At 37.6% G+C, this 20,687-nt stretch overlaps 1 protein-coding gene across 4 annotated transcripts in view; it reads right to left on the reverse strand.

Moving 5' to 3' along the window:
• Positions 1-7,639: 7,639 nt before the first annotated feature.
• The window catches only part of LOC126457756 (beta-1,3-galactosyltransferase 5-like), a 63,259-nt gene continuing 50,211 nt past the window's right edge, over positions 7,640-20,687 (reverse strand). Inside the window, exons 2-3 of one of the 4 annotated variants that reach the window (XM_050094314.1) lie at positions 18,149-18,403; positions 7,643-8,553 (exon numbers count right to left, since the gene is read on the reverse strand). In XM_050094314.1, the coding sequence (XP_049950271.1) occupies positions 8,502-8,553; positions 18,149-18,403 (307 nt within the window). In that variant the 3' untranslated portion in view covers positions 7,643-8,501. Of the gene's footprint in view, positions 8,554-17,516; positions 18,404-20,687 lie in introns of those variants that run through there. The other 3 variants (XM_050094316.1, XM_050094315.1, XM_050094313.1) reach the window with 3 other exon arrangements.

The following is a 20,687-nucleotide window of genomic DNA, read 5'->3' on the forward strand; positions in this document are numbered from 1 at the left end:
GTTGAGGTTCGCCAATGACATTGTTATTCTGTCAGAGACAGCAAAGGACTTGGAAGAGCAGTCGAACGGAATGGACAGTGTCTTGAAAGGAGGATATAAGATGAACATCAACAAAAGCAAAACGAGGATAATGGAATGTAGTCAAATTAAATCGGGTGATGCTGAGGGAATTAGATTAGGAAATGAGACACTTAAAGTAGTAAAGGAGTTTTGCTATTTGGGGAGTAAAATAACTAATGATGGTCGAAGTAGAGAGGATATAAAATGTAGACTGGCAATGGCAAGGAAATCGTTTCTGAAGAAGAGAAATTTGTTAAAATCGAGTATAGATTTAAGTGTCAGGAAGTCGTTTCTGAAAGTATTTGTATGGAGTGTAGCCATGTATGGAAGTGAAACATGGATGATAAATAGTATGGACAAGAAGAGAATAGAAGCTTTTGAAATGTGGTGCTACAGAAGAATGCTGAAGATAAGGTGGGTAGATCACGTAACTAATGAGGAGGTATTGAATAGGATTGGGGAGAAGAGAAGTTTGTGGCACAACTTGACTAGAAGAAGGGATCGGTTGGTAGGACATGTTTTGAGGCATCAAGGGATCACAAATTTAGCATTGGAGGGCAGCGTGGAGGGTAAAAATCGTAGAGGGAGACCAAGGGATGAATACACTAAGCAGATTCAGAAGGATGTAGGTTGCAGTAGGTACTGAGAGATGAAGAAGCTTGCATAGGATAGAGTAGCATGGAGAGCTGCATCAAACCAGTCTCAGGACTGAAGACCACAACAACAACAACCATCTGTAAGACACTTATTTTCTGAGAACATTGATATACATTAAGTCCCTCCATTTGCAAATAATTTTGGGCATCATTTACTTCAAGCAGCACCAGCTGCCAGAGACAGAAGAAACATAGAAACAACAATGCCTGCATCACAACTAACCATTTCCTGTTTCCATTCACATGTTTAAGCTTTCCTGTGATTCTGTTAGTTTCTCTTGTGTTGTCAAAATTTCTTTGTAATGGTTCTGTATAATGTGTACTGCATCGCCTTTGTGCCCCAACGTGTTCTGAAGTCTCTTCAAACTCTTGCTTGTAACAGCAATCAGAACCACCTTTCAGTTTGTGGATGCAGAAAAGAAAACATAACAGCATCATGATGTGCTGAAAAAAGTGATTGAATTCGGGTCATTCCATATCAAATCACCCAATAAAAAATAAATTTTACACCCACCTCCTTAGATTTTCATGAAATTTGGCTCAAATGGCTCTAATACCATCCTGACAACACCTGCAAATTTTTTTTGCTGTATCTCTCATAGTTTTTTTAACAAATTTTTAAAGTTTTTATGTTTTGCGTTTTCCGAACCTTTGGAAATGGTAAATTTAATTTGTATTCAAAACTTTAAAATTGCTTATCTTAAAAACTCTTTTAGATAACATCATGAATTTTTGCAGCAAGTTTATTTATTATACATATCTGAAGATAAAGATGATACTATTAAAATATATTTATATTTTCTATGAAAAAAAATATATATGTATTTTTTTTAACGGATGTTTTGTTTTATAAGAATTGCAATATCTAGAGTCTCAGACCTGATAGAATGCTCAAATTTGTTTTAATTTACTCTTAAACATATAGGCTACTTGATAAAACAAAAATAATGATGGCTTTTTAACATGTTCATTAATTATAGTAGATTACATTAGGATTATGTACAAAGATAGTGTACTTACGACACATATGTATAACCCAACTGATTACTTGAAACATTGAATTTTTTGAATAATTTTGTATTTTTAATAAACATTAATGCTGATTCAAACTGTTTTTCCACTTCATCCAAGAGCTTTCAGTTCTTTTGATACAGTCTTTTTTGAAGTAATACATTCTTCCAGTGCCGCTTGATTGAGGTGCGTCTACTACACAGACTATGTGCTCCAAAGAATCTTCTCTTTCAGGCCAATAAAATGATGCAGCTGGTCCTGAAGGATGTAGAAATAGAATTTCTGCATCTTCTTCATCATTGAATATTGTTTTTACCAGTCCAAAGTACCAGTTACCATCATAATTTGCAGCCACATAGCTATTTATGGATGGTTCAACACGAACCCAATCAGAAGAAGAATGGAAAGAAAAGACTAAGGAGGGTTTTACACTATCTGTAGTCCTAATTTCAAGGTTGTTTGTTGGAAGTGGTTTGAAGTTATGAAAACTTCTTGTTCCAGGAATGGTTCGGGTTGCTGAAAAACGTTTTTCCAGTTTTCACCGTAGCAAATCAGCTTCTTTTTTGTCAATAAAGTGAAAATGAATGTTTTCAATATTTTTTTCACAAAACTTGTACACATCGATTGCTGTCATTATTTGTCCTTCGTCTGAAAGCTGTAGACTGGCTTTCCTTAAAATTCTTTTAATAGTTCCTCCTAGGCCATCACAAATTGACTTCCCATGACTTGTTGCAAAAAATGAGTGTTGGGTCTTCAAATTAAAGTCTATCAAGTGTTCAGTCAAATTTTTAAAACTGTTTCTATTTTTGTACTGCCCAGCACAACCATCTGTAAAGTAGTGAACTGAGTCAATGTCAATATGATGTAATGACAGCCACTTTGTAATTTCTTTTTGTACAAAGTTAACAAAACCAGTGTCATGTTCTTGGTCATCACTAATAAAACAGTGGTTGGAAACAAAAACATTGTTTTCCTCATTTCTTAGAAAAACTCCAACTGGGTGTAGAGTACAAACACCTCTATTCCAGTGGTAACTTTGGATCTCATTTTGTATAACAAAGGAATAATTTTCACTGAAATCCATCACAATAATTGCTGTTTTGGGTGGTGGGTCTTCTTTCAATCTTTTAAAGGCTGCTGATTGGGATTTTGCTATAAACGAGTGCGGGGTGAGCTTTTCCAATGACCTAACCAATAAAGAAATGTAGTCTTCAACACTGATAGACTGTTTGATCATTTCTGCCCTGTCTGTGTTAACCCACTGACTGATTACAATTTCTTCTTCTAAATCATAATCTTCACTTAGTTTTTCAGTTAAGTACTCAGTTAGTGCAGTATTTGCAGGACAGCTGTCGCAATGATGTAGCATGCAGTTTTGGTTTTCCGTGTTGCACACAAGCATCTTAATTAGGTCTTTGTAAGATTCTTCAATTTTCACAGCATCCAGTAATAGTTTAACATTCTGGTGGATACTGCATACACATACAGTGTGTGTGCCTGCTGCACCAGCAAGGATACATCATGTAGGTCTCAAGTAACAAAATTTTGAAAATCCTACTTCTACTTCGGGATTCTCCCATTTGAAAGAATAATAGAGTTATCTCAAGTTACACAAAATGAGTCTTTTTTGCATGTACACATTTTTTTGAACACTTACTTTGTCTTTTGTTCTAGGTAGCACTGTGGAACTTTCATCCTTTTCATAAAAATCTGTTCCAAGTCTTACTGTATTTTCAGAAAGAGTTTTACCTTTTTTTGGACCAGGAGTTTCCAAAATACCCTTTTCAGATTTTAGCTTTCTAGCTTGTCGCACCATGTACTCACTTACATTAAATTCTTTCATCACTTTATTTCGACTCCAAGAATCTGGAGCCAAGGTCTGAATCTGGATTTTTCTAGACCTCCCAACAGATGAAATCTTCTCTTTCATAAGAGAAATCATTACATCAAAATCCTTTGCTTTCTCAACCACACTTGTATCTTCTTCGTCATCATCAGAACTTGGTGCATCATATTTTAATGCTTTTGAAACTGCCTTTTTTGCATTCTTTTCAATACTGCTAACCTTCCTTTTAAAATAAGACCCTTTACTTTGTTCTGACAAGCCATGAAGCTTTATCGGTGTTAAACCTAAATTATCAAGAGCAATGTTTGTTTGTACGAGGGATTCATTTCTGGATTCTAATGATTCTAATTCAACCATGACTTCATCATCTGTTTCACTTTCATTGACTTCAACTCTTAATTTTTCCTCACAAAAGTTACAGCATGTTGAGCAAAGCTTTTGTCCAGGTTTTATGCTAATATTTTTTGTCAGTAATTGTTTAGACAGATCCAAGCCTACACTTCTCAACGATTTTTTGATGGGCTTTTTGTGTTTTTTTAGTGGGTCTACACATTTTGTTTGATACTTTTCAAAAACATTTAAAAAGTAGTAGCCGTGGTGTGAACATATATTCTTAAATTCACACAGATTAATTCCAGATCGTAAGTGGATCAAATCTTTTTCTTCCTCACTCAATTCAAATACCGGTTGTAACTTTTTTGAAGGTGTGTAGGTTGTTTGGAAACAGTCAGATTTTTTAAATAACCCTACGCTACAGGTTTGAATATCTGACAAACTGATTTCACTTTTGGTCTGATTACTGTTCTGGTTACTTTTATAGGATATTGGAAAAGAATCTCTGTAAACTAAGTAACATTACTTACTGAAAGTTCGAATAAACTTAATAAAATACTATCCAAGCACTATTTAACACTGTAATAATTTTTTACTTCAAAACACAGGAGTAACAAAACAAAATCCAAGCGTATATTGTTACTCCAAGAAGCCAAAAACTTATTTTCGGTGTCCAAGTCACTTGGTACTTTTTATTTTTAAAATATAATTAATATTATTTTTAAAATTAGGTAACTATTAAACAGGTTAAAAAGCCAACATAATTTTTCTTTTATCTAATATCCTATACAATTAAGAGTATTTTAAAACAAATTTGAGCTTTCTATCAGGTATGAGACTCTAGATATTGCGCAATTTTTTAAAACTAAACATCTGTTAGCTTAAAAAAAAAAAAAAAAAAAAAAACTTGTAAATTTTTTTTCATTTGGAAGATTTTAATATATCCTTATGGTAATTTTTTTTACATTTAAATATAATACACAAACTTATTCCAAAATTTCATACTGATATCTTGAGTATTCTTTAATATACAAATTTTTTTAGTTGTGAGGACACGTTTAAGTTACTATTTCCGACTGCTGAAACAATGCCAAATCAAACTTTAAAAATTTATATAAAAAAACTATAAGAGATAGAGCAAAAACATTTTACAAGTGCTTTCAGGATGATAAAAGAAGTAATTGTACGAAGTTTCATCAAAATCTGACATGGTTGGTGTCAAGGCCTGGGTGACTTGACATGGAATGACCCATTCAGCTTCACCAACGTTGCATGCAAGGTTCAATGAGTAGTTTGCTGTGCACCTGTCTGTCCTCCAATCATTGCAGCAGCATTGTCATAAGCTTACCCTTTACAATTCATAAGGTCCAGCCATTACCAATACTTAATATCATCTCACTAATACATACGACTGTTTGTTTTTCGTTTCTATGAAATCTATGAAAGATTCACTACTCGTATTTCCCAGTCCTCAGTGATCAAGTATCATAATACTTGGTTTGTTTGATCTTTGTGGCAAATACCTGGGGTATGGTCAAATATCACCAAATAATACTTGGCCTTGAGAACTCAACCTATAATTTCTTGGTGAAATTCATTTCCTAAAATTTCATTAAACTCATTTCGAACCTCTGGTGGTATACAAGAGGGTCTAAGTGAATTTTTGGCCCATATTTAATTTTACTAAATGTTCTTCAAGAACAGGACTGTAATTTGACAACAGATGCATTAGTTTTAAAAAGTTACCTCTTTTGACTCTGGTATCATTTTCCCTATGACCACATAACATTAAATTTTGTCTTGCCAGGAATGTTGCCATATCAAACAGTCTGGTAAGAATTTCATGATATTTATTATTCTTTTTTCCATGACTTCCTGTTCTTTTTTGCCAATAGTCTGACCTTTTTGAAGTTTTTGTTTCAACCCCTTCCATCTGTAAAAGTTTTGGTGACTTTTGGGTTCAGTTTCCACCATGTATTAAACCCATCCTTAGAACATCAAGAAGTAAAGGAACTTAAAAGCAACTACACATTAAGCCCAATTGGTGGAAGGAAAGTGAGCTGAGAACATGGACAGCAAAATACGCTGTAGAGACAGAGGAGGTCCCTTCACCATATTGCTAAGATGAATAAAAAGTAAAACGTGGTCGACAGCCCTTGTGTCATTCACTAAAACAGTCAACAACTCACATGGAAAACATATATGAGAATGTAAGTGGCTAAAAATAGAGCATTCGGTCAGGAAATGATGAACTGTCAAGAAACACATTTGGCAATGTTTTTGCAGGACAATCAAGTTTGGTTGTAACTTTGACACAGATAGCAACACAAGTTTGGAATTACATCAGACTGTGGTGACTTCATAGCCTGCTTTGAACTTCGATGGAAGCACTACTCGATCAAAAATGAGTAAAAGAGTGCTTGTAAGAATTAAGGTGACATCAACCTTTTTCATTACCTGATGGACTGCAGTGATGTTCTGATCAGAGAAGTAATCTTTGGCAGCTGAGTGTAAATAACACCATGCAAAGAGTACAGCATTTGATGGGACAAAAGAAATACTCCTGCAAAGACTTTCTACATCCCTCCAGCCAACAAACATCTGAGTCTTCATTGCCAACAGCAAAGGCTCTAAGAAATCAAACAAAAGCAATCCTCTTCAACGGTGTCACCGCATGATACCATCACCTGGCCAACCTCCATTTCACTGGTGCGCATCGCCTACTGTTTTTTCTGCCCTGGAATCTGCATGTCGAACCAGCGAGAATACCATGCCTTTAGCACTGAGTCTTCAAAGGGTGGTAATTGACAACTGTCGAGCTGACAAACCTTCATTTGTTTCGTTCTCCCCTTCCGCCTTTATGACCCTCCCCCAAATCGAAAAGGATAGCCATGGAAGAGAGAAGCTGAAAGCAGTTGCTGAGCTTGAAAATCACTATTGGTCTCCAAAAGCAAAGTCCCATTATGTAAACAAGAGCAAGATTTCACAGGGCCTGCAATTGCATCAACACTTTTCTGAATAATGGATGGATTAACCATAGCAGAGGACTTACCCCCTTTAGTATGTGACACCACATGGAACCTAGGTGCACCTTGGAGAGTCTTTGAATATTTAGCTTCATTCTGTATACATTTAGTAGTTACAAACTGAGATGAAGATGAGTGGCTCATTGCAAAAAAATCCCCATGATTGGCAGAATCTCCGATTCCGCTCTCCTTCCAACTGGGGCCCCCTCAAAAGGGGGGGATCACCCATCATCAGTGATTGTTCAAACCTTCCAAACTCCTGGCAGAGGGGCAAATTGGCAATCACCCCTCCTTGGTCCTGGCCTGTACCAGGGGATAAATGCAAACCCTATCTGTCGACCCGGGGCTGGGAATTAAGCGTTACCCAGTCACCTGTTATGTGTCAAACGCCTGGGCCAGTGTTCAGGAGCACACAGGATGGAAGAAAAAACAGAGAGGAAACCTCAAATGGCTCTAAGCACTATGGGACTTAACATCTGAGGTCATCATTCCCCTATACCGAGAACTACTTAAAGCTAACTAACCTAAGGACATCACACACACATCCATGCCCAAGGCAGGATTCGAACCTGCAACCATAGCAGCAGCGGGGTTCCGGACTGAAGTGCCTAGAACCGCTCGGCCACAGCGGCCAGCAGAGGAAACCTCAAAAGCTGGATCAGAGGAAGGGCAGTAGGTGGAGAACAAAGAAAGAAAGAGAGAAAGAAAGAAAGAGAGAAAGAAAGAAGAGAGATGGGGGACTGTTCTGATGTCAGGCTATTAAAACTTCAGAACACATTCCCAAAAGCATCCCACAAATGTTTCCCATGGAAGGGGAAAAAGAAGAGCACAAGTACAAACATGCAGCTTGGACAGGGAAGAGGTGCTGCAAAGGCTGGGGCCCAATGGTAGCCAAGCACGAACTCACCAAAGAGTGGTGAGCCCCTTGGTGAGGAGAGGGGAGGGGCCAGTGTGTTTGGTGTGTTTTTATTCTCAAACAAACAACAACAGAAGTAAAACAATGATGCTTTAGAAGGAAAATAAGCCACATAAACATGTAAAACTTTTCTGCCATTGTCAATGTGCACCAAAACCGTTCTCGCATTAGCTGCCTCCTTGACAGTACTTTCAGTGTGATACAGCCTGTCTCTGACTCTGATTTAGATGTGAGTGGTACTGTTGGCCCTTCTATGAATTTTGTATTAATGTGCTGATAAGACTTTGAGACATCCATGTATTAATAGTAATCATATGTTTGAATCTGTCTTTTCAGCCCATTTTCCAATATCATTTCTGACAAAGTCTGAAGCAGCTGATAAGATTACAGTCTGATCTGGTATCATAATTTCAGCAATCCCATCAGAAGCAGATGAAGTTGACAAAATTATAGTATCAATTACAGGTCCCAGTAAGTCATCACTGTTGTGTACTTGTACTATTTCAGCTGCTTCTTGGTTCTGAGCAGCACCAGCCTCAGAAGAACTCACACGTGATGGCCCTGGTGGAACTTCTAGCATCTCCGAAGAAACTTCCATGAACTTTAGTATAGCCCCTTCATCTTTTATGATACCTTCCTCCTTGGATTTCTTCTTATTTTGATTTGATGCTACACTTTCTCTTTCCCTTTTCATGGTTAGGTGGCCTATAACAATACAAAACAATGATAGAAATAAAAAATAATATCTCAAATGCATTTCACATGTGTACAATTAAATTACTTAACAGTTTAACATGTTAAAATGAATAAATAACATTATGTATTACTAAAAGGGCAATGTCATTGAAAATTTTAGGAAAAAAAACAAAATAAAAATTTGCCTTAACACTAAACATTTGACAGATCATATAAAACAAATGAACTTGACTTTACAATAGTCAACAAATTTAGGTACATGTGAAACTTTATCAAAGGATCAAATAAACAATATCAACACTGCACCACTCTTCTAAACAACAAGAAGTTTCAGAATTAAAAGCCATCTGCTTACAGTCATTCAACGACTGTAATACAATAGTTCAAAAATAAAAACAGACACAGTAATACCATTTGTTTTGTGGTAACAGCAGATTGCAGCTATCTGGCAACAGCAGGTTGCAGCTAGCAATGTCCATTTCAAGATTCAAAAAGTGAAACTCATTCCCTTTTCTTGAGTAAAATATTTGACAAGGTTTTATTTAACTTCACATAAATACCCTTATCAAAAAAACTTTTGCAGCACCCCAGTTCCCAGAACTCCTGAAGATAAGATGTTGACTGTGGATATTGTATCACAGACACAGTCCCTTTGACTGTTCAGAGATGTCACTAAACTCGTCCAAAGATGTAAACAACCAAGCATGAGCAGCGCCTATTAGACGGAGGGGCTCCGACAGCAGTACAGTTCCAGTCATTCTACCAGAAAGGAGGTACATGGCTCATGTTGTCTGCAGTTCAACCATGCCTAGAGGGTCAATACCATGGTTCAATCACATTCACATTGTTACTTTGTTCCAGAAAGGGCTCTCAACAAGGGAAGTGTCCAGGTGTCTCGGACTGAACCAAAGTGAAGTTGTTTGGACATGGAGGAGATACAGAGAGACAGGGACTGTCAATGACACGCCTCGCTCAGGCCGTCCAAGGGCTACTACTGCAGTGGATGACAGCTACCTACAGATTGTGGCTCAGAGGAACTTTGACAGCAATGCCACCATGTTGAATAATGCTTTCCGTGCAGCCACAGGATGTCGTGTTATGACTCAAACTGTGCGCAATAGGCTGCGTGATGCACAACTTCACTCCCAGCGTCCATGGTGAGGTCCATCTTTGCAAGCACGACAGCATGCAGCGCGGTACAGATGGGTCCAACAACAAGTTGAATGGACCGCTCAGGATTGGCATCATGTTCTCTTCACCGATGAATGTTGCATACGCCTTCACCCAGATAATCATTGGAGACGTGTTTGGAGGCAACTCGGTCTTGCCAAATGCCTTAGACACACTGTCCGGTATGTGCAGTGAGGTGGAGGTTCCCTGATATTTTGGGGTGGCATTATGTGGGGCCGACATATGCCAGTGGTAGTCATGGAAGGCACCGTAACAGCTGTACAATATATGAATGCCATCCTCTGACTGATAGTGCAAACATATTGGCAGCATACTGGCGAGGTATTAGTCTTCATGGACAACAATTCGCGCCCCCATCATGCACATCTTCTGAATGATTTCCTTCAGGATAATGACGTCGCTCGACTAGAGTGGCCAGCATGTTCTCCAGACATGAACCCTATTGAACATGCCTGGGATAGATTGAAATGGACGACGTGACCCACCAACCACTCTGAGGGATCTATGCTGAATCGCTGTTGAGGAGTGGGACAATCTGGACCAACAGTACCTTGATGAACTTGTGGATAGTATGCCATGACAAATACAGTCATGCATCAATGCAAGAGGAAGTACTACAGGGTATTAGAGGTACCAGTGTGTACAGCAGTCTGGACCACCACCTCTGAAGGTCTTGTTGTATGGTGGTACAACACGCAATTTGTGGTTTTCAAGAGCAATAAAATCGGCAGAAGTGATGTTTATGTTGATCTCTACTCCAATTTTCTGTGCTGGTTCCAGAATTCTCGGAACCGAGGTGATGCAAAACTTTTTTTGATGTGTGTACAAGTCCCATAAACTAGAACTACTCGAGTCCAAAATTTTATTTTTCCTACTTTCTTTAACTTCTTTCACATCAGATATGTTTTTCCAAAACTGCAAAATATTTGCAAGGAAACAACTCTTATTACTTAGTTTTTTTCATGTACTAATTTGCTGTCAAGTTAATTTACCTTGGGTCTTTGTTCACTTACTAAATTCAGCCCAAGTCCCTTTTCCAGTGATTTAGCACCCATTTGTACTGTTTTAAGCAAGTAGGACAGAGGAGGAGGAGGAGGAGATTAGTTTTTAATATCCCATCGACAATGAGGTCATTAGAGATGGAGCAAAAACTCAGATTAAAGAAGAATGAGGAGGGAAATTGGCCATGCCCTTTCAAAGGAACCATCCCGGCATTTGCCTGAAGTGATCTAGGCAAATTACGTAAAACCTAAATCAGGATGGGCAAATGCGGAATTGAGCCATCGTCCTCCCAAATGCGAGTCTAGTGTGCTAACCACTGCACCACCTCGCTCGGCAAGTAGGACTGAAGTTTCATATTAGAGGAATATCTTAGGGTTACAAAAAAAAAAGGAAGAAATATAGTTTACTTTAAAAAATTTTACGAGGATAAAAACCAACTCGTGAATGATTCATATATTTGTGGGAAATGACGGTGAAAAAATATTTCACCACGTATGTTGGAATGTTAGTGTACCATACCTAACAAATATTGTCATAGAAACACTGAATAAATGTTGACAAATTCGGGATAATTTTAAGTATTATATGGTGTGCTTCAAAGTGACTGTAAAAAGACCTTTCTTCACAAGTTATGGAGATTTTATTTTTCCAACAGTGTCTTTTCAATTGTAGAACAAAATATCCTCTGGCACTTGACATTTTCAGGCTTTGTCGGTGGGCTCCATGCACTTGATCAGAGCACCGTCATCTTCTTGTTGTTGCTGCTGCTGTGTTCTTCAGTCCAAAGACTAGTTTGATGTAGCTGTCCATGTTGCTCTACCCTGTGCAAGCCTCTTCATCTCTAAATAACCACTGCAGCCTACATCCTTTGAATCTCCTAGTCCCCCTCTATAATTTTTACCCCCCACTCTTCCCTTCAGTATTAAACTGGAGATTCCTTGGCGTCTCCGAATGTGTCCTATCAACTGATCCCTTCTTTTGGTCAAGCTGTGCCACAAATTCTTGTCTCCCCAATTCTTTTCAGTACCTCCTCATTAGTTAAATGATTATCCATCTAATCTTCAACATTCTTCTGTAGCACAACATTTTGAAGGTTTTAATTCTCTTTTTGTCTAACCTGTTTATTGCCCACATTTCACTCCCATACAACGCTACACTCCAGACAAATACTTTCAGAAAAGACTTCCTAGCAGTTAAATGTATATTCGATGTTAACAAATTTCTCTTCTTTAGAAGTGCTATTCTTACCATTGCTAGTCTACATTTTACATCCTTTCTACTTTGGCCAGCATCAATTACTTTGCAGCCCAAATAGCAAAAGTCATCCACTACTTTGAATGTCATGATTCATAATCTAATTCCCTCAGCATTACCTGATTTGACTACATTCCATATCCTTGGTTTGATTTTGTTAATGTTAATCTTATATCCTCCTTTCAAGACAACGTCCATTCCATTCAACTGCTCTTCCAAGTCTTTTGGTGTCTCTGACAGGATGTCACTGGCAAACCTCAAAATTTATGTTTCTTTTCCCTGAACTTTAATTCCAAGTCCAAATTTTTCCTTGGTTTCCTTTACTGCTTACTCAATGTACAGATTGAATAACATCTGGAATAAGCTACAACCCCATCTCAATCCCTTCTCAATCACTGCTTCCTTTCCATGCCCCTCATCTGGTTTCTGTACAAGTTGTAAATAGTTTTTCTTTCCCTGTATTTTACCCCTGCTATCTTCAAAATGTCAGGGGGTATTCCAGTCAAAATTGTCAAAAACTTTCCCAAATTCTGTAAACGTCGGTTTGTCTTTCAGTAACCTATATTCTAAGAAAAGTCAGAGAGTCAGTATTGCCTCCCACGTTCCTACATTTCTTCGGAGTCCAAACTGATCTTCCCCAAGGTTGCAAAGAATTTGTGTTAGTATTTTGCATTATTAAACCGATAGTTCAGTAATTTTGACACCTATCAACAACTTCTATCTTTGGAATTGCAATTATTACATTCTTCTTTAAGTCTGAGGGAATTTCACCTGTCTCATATATCTTTCATACCAGGTGGAAAAGTTTCATTGTGACTTCCTCTTCTAAGACTACCAGTAATTCTGACGGAGTGTCATCTACTCCAAGGGCCTTGTTTCAACTTAGGTCTTTCAGAGCACTGTCGAATTCTTCTCGCAGTATCATATCTCCCACCTCATCTACATCTACGTCCTCTTCCCTTTCTATTAGATTACCTTCAAGTGTATCTCCCCTGTATAGACCCTATATACACTCCTCCCACCTTTCAGCTTTCAATTCTTTGCTTAGGACTGGTTTCCCATGTGAGCTGTTGATATTCATACAGCTGTCCCTCTTTCCCCCAAAGATAGATAGATTGATTGACTGAGGAGGATTATGGGACTAAACGGCGAGGTCATCAGTCATGTGATTCAAAAGTTATGGCAGGTCCAGTCAGAGGGGTCAAACTGTACAGCGAAGAAGCTAAAAACACTCGCAATAGAAGGCATATAAGAGTAGGCCAAATCTAAAAAATGAAAAAACAGAGGGAAAAAAGGGCAGTCTTTGCATGGTGGAGTATCTTTTCCCCAAAGGCCTCTTTATTTTTCCTGTAGGTGGTATCTATCTTTCCCCTAATGAAATATGCTTCTAAATCCTTACATCTGTCATCCAGACATTCCTGCTTAGCCATTTTACACTTCCCGTCAATCTGATTTTTTAAACGTTTGTATTCTCTTTTGCCTCCTTCATTTGCTGCATTTTTATATTTTCTCCTTTCATCAGTTAAATTTGGTATCTCTCGTGTTATCCAAGGATTCCTACTAGGCCTTGTCTTTTTACCCATTTGATCTTCTATTGCCTTCACTATTCAATCTCTTAAATCTACCCATTTGTCTTCCGCTGTATTCCTTTCCCCTTTTATAGTTAACTGTTGCCTAATGCTCCTTCTGAAACTATCAGCAACATCTGGTTCTTTCAATTTACCCAGGTACGATCTCTGTAATTTCGTACCTTTTTCAATTTCTTCAGTTTTAATCAACAGTTCATGACCAATAAATCCACATCTGCCACTGGAAATGTTTTACAATTTAAAACCTTGTTTCTAAACCTCTGTCTTACCATTATATAAACAGTCTGAAACCTTCCGATATCTCCAGGTCTCTTCCACATATACAACTTTCTTTTATGATTCTTAAACCAAGTGTTAGTGATGAGTGAATTAAGCTGTGTGCAAAATTCTACCAGACGGTTTCCTCTTTCATTCCTTTCCAAAGTCCATAAACTCCTATTATTTTATTTCTCTTCCTCTTCCTGCCATCAAATTCTGGTCATCCATCACAATTAAATTTACCTCTCCAGTAACTATCTGAATAATTTCTTTTATTTCACCATACATTCTTTGAACCTCTTCATCACCTGCGGAGCTAGATAGCATATAAACTTGTACTACTGTGGTGAGTGTGGGCTTTGTGTCTATCTTGGCTACAATCAAGCATTCACTATGCTGCTCATAGTAGTTTACCTGCATTCCTATTTTCTTATTCATTATTAAACCTACTCCTGCATTACCCCTATTTGGTTTTGTATTTATAGCCCTGCATTCACCTGACCAGAAGTCCTGCACCTCCTGCTACCAAACTTCTCAAACTCCCGCTATATGTAACTTTAACCTATCCATTCCTCTTTTTAAATTTTCTAACCTACCTGCCCAATTAAGGAATCTAACATTCTGCACTCCGATCAGTGGAATGCCAGTTTTATTTCACATGACGAATACATCCTCCTGAGTAGTCTCTGCCCAGAGATCCAAATGAGAGATTATTTTACCTCTGGAATATTTTACCCAAGAGGACACCATTATCATTTTACCATACAGTAGAGCTGCATGCCTTAGGGAAAAACTACAGCTGTAGTTTTCCCTTGCTCTCAGCCATTTGCAGTTCCAGCATGGCAATGTTGTTTTGGTGATGTTACAAGGCCAGATGAGTCAGTCATCCAGACTTTTGCCCCTGCAACTATTGAAAAGGCTACTGCACCTCTTCACAAACCACATGTTTGTTTGGTCTCTCAACAGATACCCCTTTGTTGTGGTTACACCTACAGTATGACTGTCTGTATTGCTGAAGCATACAAGCCACATCACTGATGGCAAGGGGGTTGAGGGGGGTGGGGGGGGGGGTGTTCTTGTAGTTAATTACTGGAAAACCCTTTAATAAACTACATTTTACATACAGCAGTGTAGTTTTGTACATAAAGTTGTAAAAAGATACAAAATTTGAAAAAAAAAAAATCACTTACCAACAATCTGTAGCCTATGAAGAAATGTGTATAGATGGAAGTTTGAGGAGTTAACTAAACAATAATTTTTCACTGTGAAATGAGCCACAACAGAGCCTCTGGTGGTCAGTATATGAAATAGGTAATGTGTCCATATTAAAAATAATGCTGCTACCTATCAGAAAATCATCTCATCATCATTATCTGTTGCCTCTGACAAGGCCATTTTACTTTCATATGGGCTGGATCTGTTCTCATTCTGCAGCAGTACCATAAAACAATCCTCATCCTGCTTTGCAGCTCTTCTTGGTCTGAGTCACGTTCTGTGGGTGCTTGCTGTTGATGTTTCAGGTGATGATTTTCCTGTGTAGCTTCTGGGCTTCAGGCTCTTTCTCTGGGTACTTTCTGCTGCTCATGCTGTTGATTTTTCTGGAGTTTTTTTTTTTCTCCACATACTTGTTTCTGCTACTGATGATGATGTTTTTTCAGGAATCACTTGTACACTGGCTGGTGGATTTTGTTTGCTGTCCTTACTTAATTGTTAGCTCTCAGTCAAAGAGTGTCCTTTCAATAGTGTTTACATTAATTGTCTGTTGCCATTTATAGTAGAAGCATCAATACACAATGACTTTGCTTTCATCAATGTTTCTGTCTCATTTCTTGTTAATCCGTTTGTAGTCAGCAACTACTTACATGCCGCTTTGTGAGTGCTTATAGTTTTCAGTCCTCCTACAACATAGATTATTTTCATTGCCTGAAACTGTTTCCTAAGTGGTTAAAATTTAGTCCATGACTGGTACGAAATCTTTGTCTCAAACAGTTTATGTCCACAGTTGCTACATTCTCAAAATTCCTGCACTCAATTTTTACTTGCAAGCTTGTGCTGCAAATTTCTGCATAAACACATTAACTTGGTGTTAGGTGCAGATGTTGCAGACATTTTGGTGTGTTAGGTTTTCTATGCAGTTTTTCATAGCTGTAACAGCTATTGCACTTCATTTTTGTATATGTCATTTTAACCAACTCTTAACACAATACAATGATTCGACTTCAAACTGCTTACTCCTGAGTATTTCGTCATCTTCAGTATTTTGGATGACACTGCCCCTGATGTGACAAAGCTAAATACCTTGTTGCTAGTGTCTTCTAATGATTGTGGAATCATGTCTGTGACTGTCACTCAGAATTGTCACTGTCCCTTTGCTTCCTCTTTTGTTTGTACTTTGTGCTGTGCTTTTCATTTGCTTCATCAATGCAAATGCTTAGATTACATGATTCAGTTTTAATGCACTTGACTGCATATGTAGCTTTACTGCTTTGTTTACAATAATGATGAAAAAAAAAACATACATGTAACAATGGTTCATATACTACACTAGCCAAACAATGGAAGTGGACTAGCCATTTGCTGTGACAGTTTGGCAATGCTGAACAGTTCAGGTGTGACAATGAGCACTCTGATTGGAGGAGACACCTCCAATGTGTGAAGTGTCAACCAATAAATAATTTTAACTAAACTGGAATGAAAACGGTGTTCATCTGGCCAAATATTGAGAAGGATTTCAAGACATTAATCTGCCAGTGTAATGCTTGCCAGCACAACAACATAACTAACAGTTAGCATGTTACAGCTGTGCTCAGAACATTCACCCCACTGAGTCAACAATTTGAACACGTACGTATTGAGGTCAATGGACCTTTACCAATGTCAAAAAAACACTTTAACTCTCTGGAAAATTCTTCACTGACATGTCAAACAATATTATTAAAGCATCAGCTGTATGTTAATCTATGCTTAGAGATATAAAAGCTCCACCTGGCTGTTTTAAAAGAACATTCCATTTGGCGACTATTAATTTTCTGTAACTTACAGTCCTGGAATCATCAAACACGATGCCATTTTAAATCCTCTTTAAGCATCGTAGAATGGTCTCTATATATTACTGGCATGCCATGACAGAACGTTATATATTATCACCGATGGCATTTCCATCGCTAAATACATTGACAGCCTGAAGCCAGCATCTGCACCAGCTGTGACATTCACCAGATCTGTGTCGGTGATTAACACCAACATTTTATTTATATATGATTCCATGTGCACACCAGATGCACAACTTTCCACTGTCACACCCTTTATTACATTTAAGGGGACTTGGGAGGGAGTGGCAGAAGGATATGGACAGCAAATTGTCGGTTATATTATATGTGCAGTGTAGATTATTTGCTTACTGGTGCTGTCTTTGCACTCTGAATAAATATATATTACGTCACTTGCAGCTTACAATTGGGTTATATAATTAACCATTGTATCTTGTATTGAATAAAATGTATTTTCACGTGGCGCATCTATCAGTATGTCCAGACATTGTCCGTCTTTGTCAGTCTGCTGCCATCAGTTAACTACAATTTTTTAATCTAGATGTATGTTTTCTCTCTATATGTGCATTTTTTTTCCTTTGCAAGTAAAGGTACATGAATGGGAATCATTGATTATGTTATGTAAAATTGTATAAAATATATTTCATGACAAAATATTAGTATGCATATACAGAAATCTTATATCCATTATTAAAATACACACACTATAATAGCATCAAGCCAGAAACTCAGTAAAATAGATCTGTTTGTATCAGTTAATTGAAAATCCATCAGTGAACCTACACCTCCACTGAAAAAAATCAACCTATTTTTACTTCAGCAACATAGCCTTGTCCACCAGAAAGAGGTAGCTGCTGCCTGCCCTTATTTACACAGGTCCTTCTCAGTGCATTTTGAGGGCTTCTGTTCTTGCAAGATCCCATATCTCGACATCTTTTAGCATGCATAGCTAATCTAATTTGTAAACTGTAATCACCTCCACTTGGACCAACCATAAAATCACAGTACACATCTGAGTGTCTGAGACAGCACTCCAGATAACCAGGATCTGTTGTAAACATGTTGCTTATATTTCTATAGCCTTCAACACCTGCTTGTTGGGCAAGAATACCTGTGACAAAAGTATCATCTATCCAGAAGAATTTTTCCTTCTGAGCTGCAGAAAGCAGTTTATTTATCACTGGAGGTGTGGTTATGTACATCCATCCTGATAGAAACTGGGGATACATATTACCATCAAATTCCTCATGGGTCACATACCATTTGTTAGCAGGTTCTCGAACTGGAACCATCCCCTTAAGTACATAACCCATAAGGAGATCCTTTCTCTGAGATTCAGAAATATATGAAATTATTTCAGAAAGTTTGTACATATTCACTACAATATCATCATCCATTTTGATAACAAATCGTGCTTGTGGACAGTGATGTACAGCCCACTGCAGTCCCATCACATGTTTGTATGTCAGGTTGCGATAAGCTTCAAGAAAGCTTCCTTGAAGAACATCTGCATACCTGCAAGAAAACAACAGATCATAGTGATGAAAAAATATAAAAAAAATGCTTCTATATGCACAAAGTTAGATGTATTATACTACAAGCACTCATGAAAGCAAGTGGGTGTGTAGCAGATTCGTGGATGTAATGTCTAATTCTTTTGGAACATGGTCTGTCAATACCAAATGGACAAAAGGGTTTCATGTAATACAGTATTATTGAGGATGAAAAATGGTGCCACCACGACAACCCATTTCAACAGTTGTTGATTAAGGAATGGAAACAGTCAGGTCACAGACACATAAGAAGGCATGTCATCTTCAATGGTTGAAAACATCATGTTAATAGTGTTTGTCAATATATTTGGATTACTGCTGTTGGATTGTTCTGGAAACCTGTCTTAGAATTACACCCCAGGATAATGGCTGTATATATTTTTCCTAGTCAATAACTGCCACTCCAACTTTCGAGTGGGACAGTCTCGAACAACCATTTTAAATCCTGATCTCTCCTAACGATATTATCACATTTCTGAACCAAGTTAGAAAAAACAACCAGATGGCAGGAGGTGATCAATATCAACAGTCAATCTCATACTAATATTTACACCTTGCTGTGCTGTAATGAGTGCTTCATTCACTTCCATATTCATAAACAATTTTAACTTACGGTGTCATGGTATTTTGCAAATAAAAGTACTCACAAGTGCAAGATATAAATTCTTTATTTTGTTCAGAACTGTGCATATAATTTTCTCAACATCATTTCATCAAGAATCAGGACTAGTTGCATTTATTCTGTAGATGAATTCATCCCCTCAAAACCACAGGACCTGCTTATGCATATGCATATGTAATGGTGTCCTTGCATGTGCTGGTTAGCCTTAATTTTTTTTTCTTTTTAATATCAATAAATGATCACTTGTTTTAAATGATCACGCAGGGTCAGTCATTGATAAGGCAGCTGATATACTTTAGTTCATTAGTAGGATACTGGGAAAATGTAGTCTTACAAAGGAGTTTCCTTACCAGACACTCGTGGAAGCCATCCTGGAATATTGCTCAATTGTGTGGGATCCATACCAAATATGTCAAATATTGAATGTATAAAAGAAGAACAGCACAAATGGTGACAAGTTTGTCTGACCCATGGCAGTGTCACAGAAATGCTGAAAAACCCAAAACTGGCACATGCTCGAAGATAGAAGCTTACTATGTTCTGAAACTCAACTTACAAAATTTGAAGAATCAGTTTATGAGGAATCCAGAAACAAACTACTGCCTCCTATATACCACTCGTGAAGAGACCACAAAGACAAGATTAGACCAGTTACCATTTTCACAGATACATTTATGCAGTTACAGAATGGGAAGAAATCCTAACATTTGGCACAACAAGAAAGACTCTCTGACATGTGTTTCACAGTGCTTTAATGTAAAATTGAGTTTGCAGGAATATGTGTAAGTCATAATAGAAAACAATGGTCTCCCTTATGGTATAACCAAAGGAAATCGGTGTGTGAGCATCCACAGATGGGTAACAAGGAAGCAACATCATGAACTGAATCACTGAGAATGCAGTAACTGACCCACATATGACTCATAGGGATGTAAGTAAACAATTAAAATTTGATGCAAATGTAAATAAAGCATCATCATACAATATATATTTTTTGAAGCTACAAGACAATCTGTATGTCATAAATCTAAATCAAGGAGGCAATTTATGTATTTCCTGAAGATTCCTTTGATTTAATTCCTTTGTTCAATAGTGCTAAGCTCTGAGGGTTAAGAAAGGGCTTACTGCCGAGTGAAAAATGTCATATATGTCCAGTTGTTACAAATCTGGCACAAGGTTAGCTGGGAAAGAAGAATTATCATCTGTATCACTGATATTATGACTTGACTTTGGCATCTGTAACTATACTTGTGATGAATGCATTGATCCATAAACATCTAACAGGTAATGTACAGATATGTTGGCCTACCTGCCACACACAAATTAGACACAAGCCAAGATCCAAGGGGGAGGAGTCATGATTCCCCCTCCTTAAAAGAGTTCAGGAATTCGGTTAATGAATTTGTGTGTTTATATGTGTTAATTTAAAATTTTTTTGGCTAACTTTATATTAAAAAAGTAGAATAAAGAATCACAAAAATTGCATAAAATTCTAGAAATTTCAAGCTATGTTTAACATACTATGATTTTCAGTTGCTTGTATGACACTCTGCCCATGTGAATGGGTTCGGCTGCTGACACGATTCCAGCTACAAAAAGGTATACACTCACACAATGTTCATAA

Source organism: Schistocerca serialis, chromosome 2 (genome assembly GCF_023864345.2).
Source record: "Schistocerca serialis cubense isolate TAMUIC-IGC-003099 chromosome 2, iqSchSeri2.2, whole genome shotgun sequence".
In the NCBI taxonomy this organism is placed as follows: domain Eukaryota; kingdom Metazoa; phylum Arthropoda; class Insecta; order Orthoptera; family Acrididae; genus Schistocerca; species Schistocerca serialis.